The sequence below is a fragment of the Podarcis bocagei genome, assembly GCF_964188305.1.
Source record: "Podarcis bocagei genome assembly, chromosome: 2".
NCBI lineage: Eukaryota > Metazoa > Chordata > Lepidosauria > Squamata > Lacertidae > Podarcis > Podarcis bocagei.
In genome coordinates, this window is record NC_138126.1 from 33,573,709 (window position 1) to 33,588,135 (window position 14,427).

The following is a 14,427-nucleotide window of genomic DNA, read 5'->3' on the forward strand; positions in this document are numbered from 1 at the left end:
GGCTTGTTGTGAGGATAATATGGGGAGTTGGAGGTAGGGGGAGAAGGGAAAATATGGCTTGGATCTAGAGTCCCTGTGAGTGAAACAGGGGAGGTGATTTCTGCCCAGTTCCTCCTCCTCCCCTCCTCCCTGCAGCCTCCTTTGTCCATTGAAAAGCTGTTTAGGAGGGCTGGAGAACCCTCCAGAACAAGGTGGTGCTGGGAAGCATGGGAAGTGAAACTTGTCAAAAATCTCCTCCTCCTCACTTCATGGACCACAAGTATGGAAAGAGCCCTTCCTATTCATGGAAGAGACACTGTGGCTCTCCAACCCTTCCAATGTTGGTTAGAGAAGAAGGGCAGGATAAAAGCGTGAAAGGCAAGTGAAATGAAAAATAAATGTGTCTTACCAAAAGGCGAGCGATGGGTGTTCCTGTAGCGTCTTGGTAGGAAAGGCAGGCAAGTTCTTTAGATCTTTCCTTGCATTCTCATCACTTGGAAGTGCACGGGGAAACAAAAGAATAAAAGAGTGTTAACTATTTTGGAATCAGTAAGACTTGCCTAGTTGGTTCTAGGAAAAGGGGGCCGAGTTTTAGCCACTCGGAAGCGGGTTCATTCATAGTGTAGTCCAGCTGTCATAGCAACGTAACCCTATAGGCCTTCTTGCATGACAACTCTGAACAAAAGAAGTGGACTTGCATTACTTTTCTGATTAGGGACACAGTGCAACTGAGGAAATTTGGCTGCCGAAGAAAAAGAGGCGGTGATACTCATCAGCCACTGAATATTCTTTGCTGAAACGATACCTTCTGTTTCAACCAGTCGAAAAAACAAACCCCCGCGTTCTCTAACATGGACACCTCTCTTAAGATTCCTAAAGCAAATCTGATTCCACTTTTTGACTAAAAAAATAATAATCAGCTAAGGCATTCTCACTATTCTAGTTCTTAGAGAGGGGGGAGAAATAGGAGGACAAAGAAAGTTAAAAAGAAATTGTAACTTGGCCCCAAGATGTAGGGATTGGGCAGATATCCATTTAATTATTTTAAGAAGACAAAAAGGCATGTGTGGTTGCTGGCAGAAAAGAAAAGTGGGCAATACTTTCTGTTTATCTGCTTAATGAGGCCAACAAGTTTCTGCAGGATTTCTGCATGCTTTTAGCAGAGATCAGCAAGCACCAACATGACTTTTCTGTACCAGTAATTCATTGGGCTTCCTGAGTCATTAACACGTGCCTCGTTTTTCCCAATGGAATAAGCTGACGCATTACTTCTTATACAAGGTGCCTTGTTCTAAACTGAACTCACAGCATCTTTAAATAATTCAGCACAGGAGAAAAGTGTGACTTCCTCCCAACCCTCTGTTGCAGAAACTCTCTGGATGTGCACCTGTCCACAAAACAAGGAAGGATTTCCTAACAGTGTGGCAGCCCAGGGGTGGGGAACCCCAGGCCTAAGGGCCAAATGCACCCCTCCAGTCCTCTCTACCTGCTCCTCGGGACTGACTGTCCCCAGGACATGCCCCTCAACTGCCCTGCTGTGAGCACCCTCCTTGTGTGCTTCTGTCTGCCTGGAATGCCTCCCTGAACTGCAAGAAGACATTTTGGTTGCCTGGACAGAGGATGGAGGTGTGTAGGTATGTGTGTGTGTGTGCATAGAGACCTCTGGTTTCTGTCTGGCTAGCATGTAGTCTACTGTACAAAGGTAAGTCTCACATCTGCTGCTTCACCCAACGTTGGCTCTGGCCCCATCACCACTTACACAAACAAACACAAACACACAGGGAAGCTGCCCCTGGGAATGCAGGCTGAATAAGGTACCCCACCCCAGTGATAGTATTATCGCAGCATTGGCATCCAAATATTTCTGGAAACAGCCTCCTGTCAAGAGAAATATCTCTTTTCTGGCAGCAAGAATCACCTCTTCCAGAACTGGGGTTTTTTTTTTTAAAAAACAAAAATCAGATTTAAGCTCTATCTGCTTATATTTAAACACACACACACACACACACACACCAACAACACTGGGATAAATTGTCAGTTGCCCATGTGCAGTTCAGGAAAGGCTCTTGCTGGCAGAAGGAGGGAGGAGGCCTCCCCCTTTGTCCTGCAGCGCCCCACACCATCCCCCATCCTGTTCCCTGATCCCTCTGGAGCACATTTTCATGGAACAAAGGGAATAAGGAATAAGCAAAAACTGCCCTCACTGAACTGAGTTCTGTTCACAGGATCCAAGCCATTATTTTAACACTTTCAGTTAACTGAAACACACACACGGAGTGTGAATATGTCTGCATGTGTGGATAACACAAACACGCCAATTCAACTGTGGTCCTTTAACACAAGTGTTCCTATAGGAAATAAAAGGATTCTATTTCAGCTGCCAGTTCTCACCAGAATCTAGGTCTCCACCCGCCACAAGCACAGAGCAGGCCCATTGTAGTCCAGCGCCTGCAGGGCAAATAGCTATTGATGACAAGAAAGTCGATCTGCAAGGAGATTCTCCTAAGGGCTGCAGCCAATCTGAGATGGTGGGAAAGTTTCTTCCTGACCTCAAATATCATTATATGTCAAACACTTGAGTGTTATTTGAGCAAACCTCTTTCAGAGAGTTACTCCCAAAAGAAAATGAAACCAGGCACACATTTGTTAATGGTCCACCATGGCTATAACATGGACATAACCTTCACATTTCCTCGTACCATCTCAAACATACTGTTTCAATGACTTGTGCCAACACTTTCAGCTAATAGTATTCCAGAGTACAATAACATCTTACACTTATTTTACTTATGCAATCACAGCTTTGCACAGTGTGTGTGTGTGTAACTACCCACTCCCCATTTTTATATTCTTCCACCACCACCTGGGCAAAGCTGCCATGCTGGACTTGCCCAGTTTTGGGAAGGTGGCACAAGGGATCTGGCAGTATCCCAGAAGCTGGACTTTGGGAAGGAGATATGAGCACTCTGGCAGGGTCCTAGAACCCCTGCTCCACAAAGCTGGGCAAGCAGTCCTCCACCTTGTAGTGAGGACAGTTCTGGAGGTTCCTGGTGTTAGATGATTTTGCATCTGCAAGCAATGGCCACAAACATAACCCCCACATAAGATGCGAGTTACCTGTACAGTAGTACCTTGGAAGTCAAACAGAATCTGTTCAGGAAGTCCGTTCGACTTCCAAAACATTTGGAAACCAAAGTGTGGCTTCTGATTGGCTGCAGAAAGCTCCTGCAGCCAATTGGAAGCTGCAGAAGCCCCGTCGGATGTTCGGCTTCCAAAAATAGTTCACAAACCGGAACAGTCACTTCTGGGTTTGCTGCATTCAGGAGCTAAAACATTTGAGAACTAAGTTGTTCGAAAACAAAGGTACGATTGTATATGAATGACAGAGTCAAGTCGTGTCACCCAATATCCCAAGGTTTTCTCTGACTCCCAAGAAATGGGGGGAAGCAATATCTTGGGGGTGTGAATGTGTGCATCTGTGTGTAAAGGTTCCTGAATCAAGGCTAGAACACCCCATGGAGGGGTATCTAGAGTCTTCCTTGTACAGCTTTCGACATAAGCTGAAGACACGCTTCTTCTATACTTAGACATTTAAGGTATTTTGTTTTGTAGGACCCTCCTCTTTCGCTGAATGTATACTGCTCTGTTCTGGCTGAAACGGTTCTCCTTGCTCTTACAATCATTAGCTGTTTTATCTGTTTTTATACATTGCATATTCTATTGTTGTAATCAGCTCTGGGACCTTAGGTGAAGGGCGGGTAAAAAATCTTCTGAATAAATAAAACATCTCTGCTCTCATCTTGACTTTGAAGCAATCTGTTCATTAGTTCTCTGTGGTATACGTATAAATGACAGCTTCTTCACCTCCTTCAAAGCTCCTCCACAGTGGCTCACCACTAAGAGGCTAATATACGTTCACAACACACCCATGACAAACTACAGTGCCCTATTTTGCTATAGCGCCCCCCCCCCCAAGTCACAAAGGCAAGCCGCTCCTACACACTGAATGAAGGTGCAAGCCGTAATTCAGAGGTTTCCTGTGACAGGGCTGAAAATGATAGACTCCTTAGGCTGCAGGAGAACTGAAGATCAACTAAACTTCAAACCCTTGTTCACAACACAGGATCAACTTTCACTAACCCAACACTACCCAGATGACAATCTGTGCAATACAAAGCGCACCACTGAGCAAGGAGTAGCATGGCACACTTTCCTAAGAAAATAAACTGAATGGATTCATTAATTGAGCGGAGTGACATGTTACAGATGAAAGCAAAAAAACCAACAACCTCACAATGTCAGTGTGACCTGAGGAAAAGCTCCCCCCCAATGCAAATAAGTATAAATATAATGTCACAGGCACAGCGCTGTAAATTGTATTCTGTGCTTCTATTTCCATGAGTAACAGAACTTCAGGGTCTGAAATGCTAGCTTCATCTCATTCCTTTTCCCCAGTTGCCTTAGCTTCACCTGCCAGTGTACTCAAGCTCAGGTTGGATTCAGATGATCACCTGCAATTCAGATTACCACTAAAAATCCAGCCTAGAGAGAATGCAACCAGAAGGATAGTCCATTATCTGTGCCATCTGGCAAAACAGCAAGGTGTTCAGGGGAGAAAAGAAATAAATAAAATCCACTTTGTTTTCTATCTTGTTCTCTATAAGCCTAGGCCAGGGTGCTAGTGTCATCAGCTCTTGAAAGTGGTCTGAAAATAATTTGTTCCATTTGCTTGGAACACCTTGGGAGAAAGGCAGTACAGTGGTACCTCGGGTTAAGTACTTAATTCATTCCAGAGGTCTGTTCTTAACCTGAAACTGTTCTTAACCTGAAGCACCACTTTAGCTAATGGGGCCTCCTGCTGCCGCTGCACCGCCGAAGCACGATTTCTGTTCTCATCCTGAAGCAAAGTTCTTAACCTGAAGCATTATTTATGGGTTAGCGGAGTCTGTAACCTGAAGCGTATGTAACCTGAAGCGTATGTAACCTGAGGTACCACTGTACATAAATGCAATAAAGAATATACTCAGTTGAGAATGGCATTCTAAAATATCTCTATCATTCTTATTAAATAGTGGGTGGACATAGTAGATGACACAGAGATTTCTCCAAGTAGTTCTTTATAAGCAAACTGGAACTGAACTGAACAGCAAACAACTCAGCCGGCCTGCTTTTATAGGCAGCCGGCTGTCAACATTGTAACAACAACAACCCAGGGTTTTCTGCCTAAATTAACTGATGTGGACCTGAGTGAAAACTATATACATGATACCCCTTGTGGCCAGGGTGAGAACATCAATACATTACAATTCTAAAAAAGTTGCACATTAAATAAAAAAAATGCCAACATTGGCCAATCAGGTCACAGAGAGATGAGTGCCTAACACTGGCCAGTGTTGGCCTAAGTGTGCTAATTTGATAGCCAAACTCACTGCTACACCGCTAGGCCATATCCTAATCCCGTTTGCCCAGGAATAAACCCCACGCTGAATTTAAGAGGTTTTATTGCTGAGTGAGACACGGAGAGGACCGTGCAGTAAATTATTCTTCTACAAACAGCTTAACATCTACGCATTGCCGAAGACTACATCGGCACTCTCTTTTCGGTTAAACTAGTTTCCAAACTAACGTTAACAAAAATTCATAAGCAGACAGAATTGGCAGATACCACATTTTATTTACCTGCAATAGTGTGCTTCATGGCCAGCTATGGAAATGGAGGCAACACAAGATCACTCAATTCAAGGGGGAAAGCCAGTATCACTTTCCTATACAGCAAATTTGTGCTGGAGCATCCTAGAGGCTGAAACCATCTGTTGGTTCAAACATATGCAGCCTCCATGCTTGAAAGGTCTAACCACTGTTTAGTAATTCTGAGGGTTACACCTAGAGCCAATATCGCATAGAGTCAAAACACATTGGGTTCAATGGTGGGCAGGATTGGCCAAGTCTTTCCCCCCCAGACATCTGCCCCCTTTTTAATTTTTTTGCCAGACACATAAATTTGAACACACACAAGTTCAATGCACATAAGCCACAGGCTTACTGTATACACCGATCCGAAAATGTGAAGCTGTAGTCCAAAGGTATACATTTCTGCACCGAGGTCCCTACTCATATAGGTTTCTTAATTGTGTGTGTATGAGTGTATGTTAAATTGAGATCCACAGTGGATATATTTACAAAGAGCATTGAACTCTAAAGAGCTTACAGCTTTTGGGGTGGGGTGGGGGCAGGGGATAACCAATGGGCATATGATCTCATTCAGGCACTTACAACTTGCAAGAATGACCTCAGAGCCCCAGACAGATTCTCCCATGCACCAGGCAGGAAGCGGATCTGTTCCTCTCTACCTGCGGATTTATTGTTGAGCGAGTGGGGATTATTCACGGTCTGCATGATGCTAGAAGATGTCTCCCATGAGGCTTCCAAGAGCTGCAGACTTGTTATTGCTAACACTCATGGGTTCTTCCTCTTTGCACAAAAGTCAGATTAGCCAAATTAGTCGTGGTTCCTTTGTGCGGCAGCAAAACTGAAAGCTTGTTATCACAGTCCTATGTGCTTGATAACAAAAGGCACCTCGGCCTACAAAAAGGCATGCATCCAGTGGCAGGGAACTGGCAATACTACAAGGGGAAAGTGGCATTAACGTGCAAGCACTGTCTGTGCTATGTCTCCTGGGCACACAGTAAACCTAAGTCAAGGGAAAGCTTCAGAAATAGCAGAGTGGAGCTGCATATAAACACAACACCTCCCATTTTTGTTTTCACAGAATCGACGCAGAGACCTTAGAGACCATCTAGTCAACTCTCGGCTCAATTTAGGACTCTTGCAACTACAGCATCCCAGGTAGATGGAAGTCCAGCCTGCACTTCAATGCAGGAGAGCCGATCGCCTCCAGAGGTAGTCTATTTCACATTCACCCGGTGCTATACCAGCTGCACTGGCTCCCGGTGGAGTACAGGATCAGGTTTAAGGTGCTGGTTTTAACCTTTAAAGCCCTATATGGCCTAGGACCCTCGTACCTACGGGACCGCCTCTCCTGGTATGCCCCACAGAGAAACCTACGGTCTTCAAATAAAAACATCTTGAAGGTCCCAGGCCACAGAGAAGTTAGGCTGGCCTCAACTAGAGCCAGGGCTTTTTCGGCTGTGGCTCCGATCTGGTGGAACGCTCTGTCACAAGAGACCAGGGCCTTGCGGGACTTGACATCTTTCCACAGGGCCTGCAAGACAGAGCTGTTCCACCAGGCCTTTGGCCAGGGCACAGCCTGACTCCCTCCCTCGGCAATCTTCGCAGAGCTCTGGCCCAATGGTTGCTAGTGGCTTGAATTAATTAATTTTTATAATGAATGATTTTAGAATGTTGTTTATGTTGTACTTTTGTACTGTTTTATTGTTGTTAGCCGCCCTGAGCCCGGCTTCGGCTGGGGAGGGCGGGATATAAATAAAATTTATTATTATTATTATTATTATTATTATTATTATTTCATTGTTCAGCTAAAATCTGCTTCCTTGCCATTTCTATCCAATAGTTCCATTCCTGCCTTCTGGAGCAGCAGAAAACAAGCCCGGGTTCATTTTCTCCCTGAAGCCAATCAGATCTCTGAAGGACAACTGTGATGTCTCCCTAACCTTTCCCCACCAGCCTAAATGTACCCAGTTATCTCAACTACAGTAACTGACTGACTGGAACCCTCTTCCAAGCAGATTAATTACTGGCACTGTTACGATGTTACATATATGCACCCAAGACACAATAACAATAGCTCAGATGGAAGCATGTAAAAGTCTAATGCTTTCAGATGGAAGCATGTAAAAGTCTAATTGAATACAGTATTTCCCACAGATCTCATGAATTGTCTCACTTAATCTGTGTATTCACTTGAATTCTTTAGAAATGACACCACTGACAGCACAAAATTGCAGCAGCTGACATCATCACACTTTGTTAGCTAATTGCTTTCCAAAATAATGGACATAATTGAGCCAAAGCAACATATAAAATGGTACCTCGGGTTACATACGCTTCAGGTTACAGACCGCGCTAACCCAGAAATAGTACCTCGGGTTAAGAACTTTGCTTCAGGATGAGAACAGAAATCATGTTCCGGCGGCACGGCAGCAGCAGGAAGCCGCATTAGCTAAAGTGGTGCTTCAGGTTAAGAACAGTTTCAGGTTAAGAACGGACCTCCAGAACGAATTAAGTACTTAACCCGAGGTACCACTGTATGTTGATTTCAGTGGTAGAATTACAGGACAACCCTATAAAAGTCCATGCAGAAGTAAATACCACCAAGTGCAATATGTAGGATTAAAGCCTTAAACATGTGCTTCAGTTCTGTCCCATTGTAATCAATGATACTGTTTAACTTTGGCTGGATTGCGGCCACAGTTTTGTCACAGAAATTCCCTGTTTGTTCTACAGGCATATTTACACCTGCTGATTAACTTGGATGCATTGATTGCCTTCTAATACAGATAATTAAGATCTATTTCTGTTAACCCAGCCCACAGGTCAACCCTGTTAACCTCAAACTGCATATATCCTTTTAGATGTACTTCAATAATAGTCAGTTGTCATTCCACCCCACCAAAAAAGCAGCACCATTGACAAGAAGATACTGTTTTCACATAGACTACATTGTGATATGTCTTTCTAAAATACATCAGGATAGATCCAGACTACCTATTGGAACTTTGTATACAGGGTGCTCTGCTAGAGGAATGGGGTAGGTGATTTTTGCCTATTACGTCTTTCCACAGAAAAGTTGCTCCAGAGGACTGGAAGACAGCACTGGAGGTGATGTTGGGAGAGGTGGAGCGAATTGGCAAAATTTGGGCCCTCTTTGTTCAGCGAGAGCTTCTGTAGACTCTCAGTCCCTTCTGAGAATGGAAGGATTGGTAAGTCTGGATCCAACCTATAAATCACTTAACAACATCTGCAAGTGGAGCAATATTTTAAAACAGGGATGTCCAACTGGCCGACCACGATCGACTGGTCGATTCCCTGCAGCTAGTGGTTGATCATGGGCCCCATTTCCTCTGTGGTGGAAAAAGAACATCTGGGCCCACCCCCTTGCCCCGTCCTTCATTTGCGCACGATTTCAAAAGTGGCAGATGGAGTTATCGCTAGCGATCTTCTGTTGAGCAACTTTTGACTGACTTCCTCCCCCCAAGAAAGCTCAACTACCTTGGTTCGCCCCCCCCCATGGGTAGATCACTGCCAGCTTTTTATTGTGGGAGTAGATCGCAGACTCTTAGGGGTTGGACATCACTGCTTTAGAAGGTTTATCAACACAACAACCCCATGAGGTAGGTCACCACACTCTTCCCGTATGGGGAGCTGAGGCTGAGAGAAAATAAATTTGCCCTGAGTCACACAATGAGTACATAATAGAGTTGAAATCATGTATCTTAGATCCTTAGGCAATTCTCTGGTCCACACAATGAGAGATTGGCATATTTGTTAACGAAAGATACTGGAATGTTGCTCATCACTTACCTTTAAAAAGCTATGTTAGAAGTAGCTGTGCCTATGAAGTACCCAACAAATCTGTTAAGGTTTTTTACAATGCCACAAGTGCAGTACTGTTAAGAATCCTGGGTGCTGAGCATGGCAGCTTATTTAATTCATATTTTGCCTGGGTATAAAATTGAAAAAGAAATACTTCCCCCAATTGAAAAACTAGCTCCCTGTGAGAGTAAATGAAAAGTCTTTACATGCACATATTTATTCCGAATGTGGTGGCAATCCTGAAGTCTAGCACAACCATTAAGTGGCTTTAGACTCTCAGGAACTTCAAATTCCATGTAGAAACAAAGCACAAAGCACAAAGCATATGCAACCGTTTGTAGTGCCATACATTTCACTCAGACTTTTAGATAATCTTATCATGCATATAGAACCCAAGTCCTTACAACCTCATGCATCAACCTGACAGCTTTAAGTATTTGTCCAAGATGCTGCTTTCCTTTCTATACCATAAACAGGCATTGCCCTCTCAGAGAGATTATTGTTACCATGCCTCAGGATTCCAGACAGGAAACACCCACTTGGCAGCAACACACTTCAGAAAGACAGTTCCATTGTTGGAAGTATACTGCATGCAGGTAACCAGAGAGGGTTGATTCAGACAATCACACACCAACTTAGTAAACCAGTGCTTAGGAAATGAAGTGCTACGGAAGGTTACACACAGCGTTTGAAACTCCCATTGTCCTAGGCATGTTTTGCAACAGGGAATTTCATTAACACGAGCAGCTTCTGAGCTCTGGGTGCAGTACTGAACCTAATTTCAGCTTAAAACTGCCACTGCTGGAAGAAAAGGAGGACCTTTTTCTGCCTCCCCACTTCCAGCCACTCTCTGAAGACCGGAAAAGGGAACCTCATAAGAATATAAGGAGGGTGGGCAGGGGAAGTATGGCTTTGTTTTTTGCAGTCTTCAGATGAGGACTAGACCACATGAAAAATCTGCAGTTCTTTCATTTTCAGCTTTGTATTCCTTATATTAAAAAAGCACGCATAAATACTCCATTGCGGTGCCCATAACCTAGGTTTTAGGTGCCATTTAGCCCCTAGCTTTCATATCTCTGTTTCTAACACTGGTTACACATGAACCAAGGCGAAGGGACCACCCAAGAACAAAATGTTTGGCAAAGCCATGTTTCTACAGATCTCTCAGAATTCCACAACCGATCTTGTTCAATAAAAGCTGAGACTATTCCTGCTGTCTCTCTGCCATTTCAGTTAACAGGGGACTACTCTTTGTCATTCATCTCAGATATCTTCACTATCAGCATGGAGGTGCCATAAGCAGAATAAAAAGCCCCAGCAATTACCACAAAACCAATATGCACCAACTATTATGGCAGAGTTGGTGCCCTCCAGTTGTCATTGGACTTCCACCTGGTATCAACTCCCATCAGGATGTTGGGAGTTGGGGTCCTACATAATCTGGAGGACAACTTGTTAGCCACCCCTGCACTGTGGGGATGGGAAAGCATGTGTGCATAAAGGTTGGCCACAGCATCTTGAGTTGCAGCCACTACTTCTTAAGGACCCTCTCTGCTTTCAATACAATTTGGCAATTCCAGTCCAGTCTGGGCTTGCGAGAGAGCACGGGAGCAAGTGTGCAGTTCACTTTTCACGCTCATTTTTCCCCTAAGGAGGCTGTACATATGCTGGATCAGGTCCACACTAGTGTTAACTACAGTGGTGCCTCGCAAGACGAAATTAATTCGTTCCGCAAGTTTTTTCTTCTTGCGAGTTTTTCGTCTTGCGAAGCACGGTTTCCCATAGGAATGCATTGAAAATCAATTAATGCGTTCCTAGGGAAACCGCCTTCAGACCAGGTCCGGGGACAGTCTGTCCCCCGACCTCTTCTGAAGGCTGGGGGGGGGGGACAAGGGCTTTTCTTCCCACTGCCAGCCTTCAGAAGGCTGTTCTGAAGGCTGGCGGTGTGAAGAAAAGCCCTTCTTTCCACCTCCCGCCCCGCAAGCTCCAGGGACAGGAGGGCTTTGCTGCCGACCGCCAGCATTTTAAAAGCCCCTGCTGTCCCGGGGCGATTTTAAAATGCTGGCGGGCGGGAGCGAAGTCTCTGCTGTTCCGGGGAGATTTTAAAATGCTGGGGGTCGGCAGCAAACGCTTCGCTCCCGCCCGCCAGCATTTTAAGATCGCCCGGGACAGCAGAGAAGTCTCCGCTGCCCCGGGCGATCTTAAAATGCTGGCGGGCGGGAGCGAAGTGTTCGCTGCCGACCCCCAGCATTTTAAAATCTCCCCGGGACAGCAGAGAAGTCTCTGCTGTCCCGGGCGATCTTAAAATGCTGGGGGTCGGCAGCGAACGCTTCGCTCCCGCCCGCCAGCATTTTAAGATCGCCCGGGGCAGTGGAGAAGTCTCCGCTGTCCCGGGAAGGCAGGCGGGGGGGGGAAGCAAAGACTTTTGCCCCCCACCGGCTTTCAGAAGAGGTCCAGGACCTCTTCTGAAGGCCGGCTGTGGGCGAAAGTCTTTGCTCCCGACCGCCAGCAATTTAAAACAGGTCCCCGGAGATTTCCCTATGGGCTTTCGTCTTGCGATGCAAGCCCATAGGGAAATTCGTCTTGCGAAGCGCCTCCAAAACAGAAAACCCTTTCGTCTTGCGGGTTTTCCGTCTTGCGAGGCATTCATCTTGCGGGGCACCACTGTACTTCCAAGCAGGATTGTTACATTTCTTAAGGACATATGCGAGTGCTTTTCCGTGCAGGCTTCCAAGCTCTGGGGAGCCTCTCTTACCCCACCCGCAGCCACCCAGCACATCAGTCATTGGCCAGACTGTGATAAAGATTGCTATTCCTCTTCAGGGTGGACATTTCTGCATTAGCAGAGCCTGGATGGTACTGGGTAGCTCCTTTGTGTTCCAACTCTAAGATATCCAAAGCTTTATAGCCTGCCAATGATTCCAGAGGTTGTGCTGCTTTGTTTTGGGGTTTTTTTTTTAATAGCAGAGTCAGCTTTATGATGAGAAATGTGGCAAACAGGTGTTTCACCACAGCATGGCTTTGACTGCTTTTAGATTAGAGCAGCTGCTTTCTTTGAACAGCTTCCCAATTTTTCCCTCAATAACATGCATAAATCATGATCATTACAATCCTCTCAGTGAGTTTGCAATGAGATGCGGCTACAGACACTGAGCATTTGCACAGCACATCTGCAACTTGTAAAGCATGCTGCCAGAAGTGAAAGGGAAAAAACCAAAATACATATTCCTTCTGTCTGATGCGGAAGTTCGTGACTTTCAATTAAGCTGCAACATCAGTCTGCAGGGTATGCATATGTATTTATACAAACTGTTTCCTCTTACAAACTGTGTTTATCACTCAAATAATAACCGCCCCCCTACACACACCAACCACCAAGAATTCATTACATAGTCTGTGTTATGCTACACCAGGCAACAGTTATCTTTGCAGCCTATGGGCTATAATGGAAACCCAACATGTCAGCTATTTAAAGAAAAAAATAGAAGCCCTCCTGGCAGCAATTTAATTAACTTCCAGGGAGCATGCACGGCTAAGTCTGAGCTCTGAAAAAACATTACTACTGAAAATGGAATCTGAGATCATCTGTCAGAAAATAAAACTCTTAAAAACTGATAACCACCTGCTTCTTATACAGCATAGTCCTAAGCATGCGGACTCAAAGCTATGTTCCACGCTGTTCAACTACACATATTCTACAACATGCAGAGACAGAGAGATCTCCACTGCTCACTGCAAATTAACTTGGAAATGACCAGAGTTCTTTTGTGGGTGGGGGACGAACACACAGAAAGAATCTCCCCAGCATTTCTTACTTCTGGGTGCAGCCTCCTGGGCAAATGGATGGAGTTGCAAATAGGATGAATGCCAGCAGGAAACAGAGGGTTGCTCTTTTACACTGTGAACAATTCCAGTTCGGTCTGGGCTGGTGAAAGCTAAGGAACAAGTGTGAAGTTCACTTTTCATGCTCACAATTTCCTAATGAGGCCATACCTCTGTTGGATCAGGTGCACACCAGTGTTTACTACTACCAAGCAGGCATTTTTGCATTTCTTTAGGGCACATGTGAGCGGTACTGGGCTGCTTCTCCATGCAGCCTGCCATGCCTTGCGGATCCCTTCCCACTTTGTCCACTGCTGTCCCCCTTGATCAAACATCAGCTGGGTGGTAGGGGAAAATCCGCTGTACTGGGAAAGACAGGGAGTTATTTTGGCTGTATTAAGATCACAGAGAAGTGGCTGCTTGAACATGCCCCCCAAGTGCCCCTAATATAGCTAGCATCGCTGTCTCTGAGTACCTAGCTCGCCCAGTGGTAGCAGCCAGCATCTGGAGGGTTACTAATTCCCTACTGCTGCCACACAGCAACTGAGTCTATCAGGATCCTTGAGGAGGTAAGCAAAGGTTGGTCTGTTTTCATTCATATGGAGATGTTTCCATCCATTGCCAGCCTATTTTTGGTGGTGGTGGTGAGGGTCATTTGTATTTGATGTTGCCCTGTTGTTTATTTTTGGGAATATCACTGTACTCCGCTGTTTCCCAAAGATCTGCAGCCAAGACACAACAACCCTTGGCAGCCATTTCTGAATATTCCACACACTGTCCCTTCACATATGCAACGGGGAAGGGAGAAGGCAGAGAGAGAACCAGCTGTCTCATCTCTTATGTTTGTACACACAAACAAACATTAGACAGCAAAGTAATTCTAATCATAAGCACTTTGTGTGTGAAGTATCCAAACAATGTTTAACTAAGGAATAAGTGTTTTCCTCTGCTTTGGCAACAGAATAGACATGAGCAGCATCAACGATGTCCTCTTTTTATGTTAAGACAGAGCAGGGATCATAGCTCAATGGTAGGGTATCCGCTTCGCATGCAGAAGATGTCAAGTTCAGTGCACAGCTATAAAGATCAGCCCCGGGGAGCAGGAGCAGTAAG

General features: G+C 45.2%; 1 protein-coding gene and 1 long non-coding RNA gene across 9 annotated transcripts in view; one reads left to right on the forward strand and one right to left on the reverse strand.

The window, feature by feature from the left end:
- Positions 1–6,781, forward strand: part of LOC308581754 — a 61,836-nt gene extending 55,055 nt beyond the window's left edge. The window contains exon 3 of the long non-coding RNA XR_014005251.1: positions 6,749–6,781. This is a non-coding gene — a long non-coding RNA (uncharacterized lncRNA). The remainder of the gene's footprint in view (positions 1–6,748) is intronic.
- Positions 1–14,427, reverse strand: part of FRMD4B (FERM domain containing 4B) — a 243,446-nt gene that overhangs the window by 59,590 nt on the left and 169,429 nt on the right. For 7 of the 8 annotated variants that reach the window (XR_014005103.1, XM_081184011.1, XM_081184008.1 and 4 more), the window contains one exon: positions 389–472. Coding sequence is in view for 7 of the 8 variants with exons in the window: in XM_081184011.1 (XP_081040137.1) it covers positions 389–472 (84 nt within the window). In the remaining variant the exon portion in view is untranslated. Of the gene's footprint in view, positions 1–388; positions 473–9,998; positions 10,100–14,427 lie in introns of those variants that run through there. The other variant, XM_081184013.1, reaches the window with a different exon arrangement.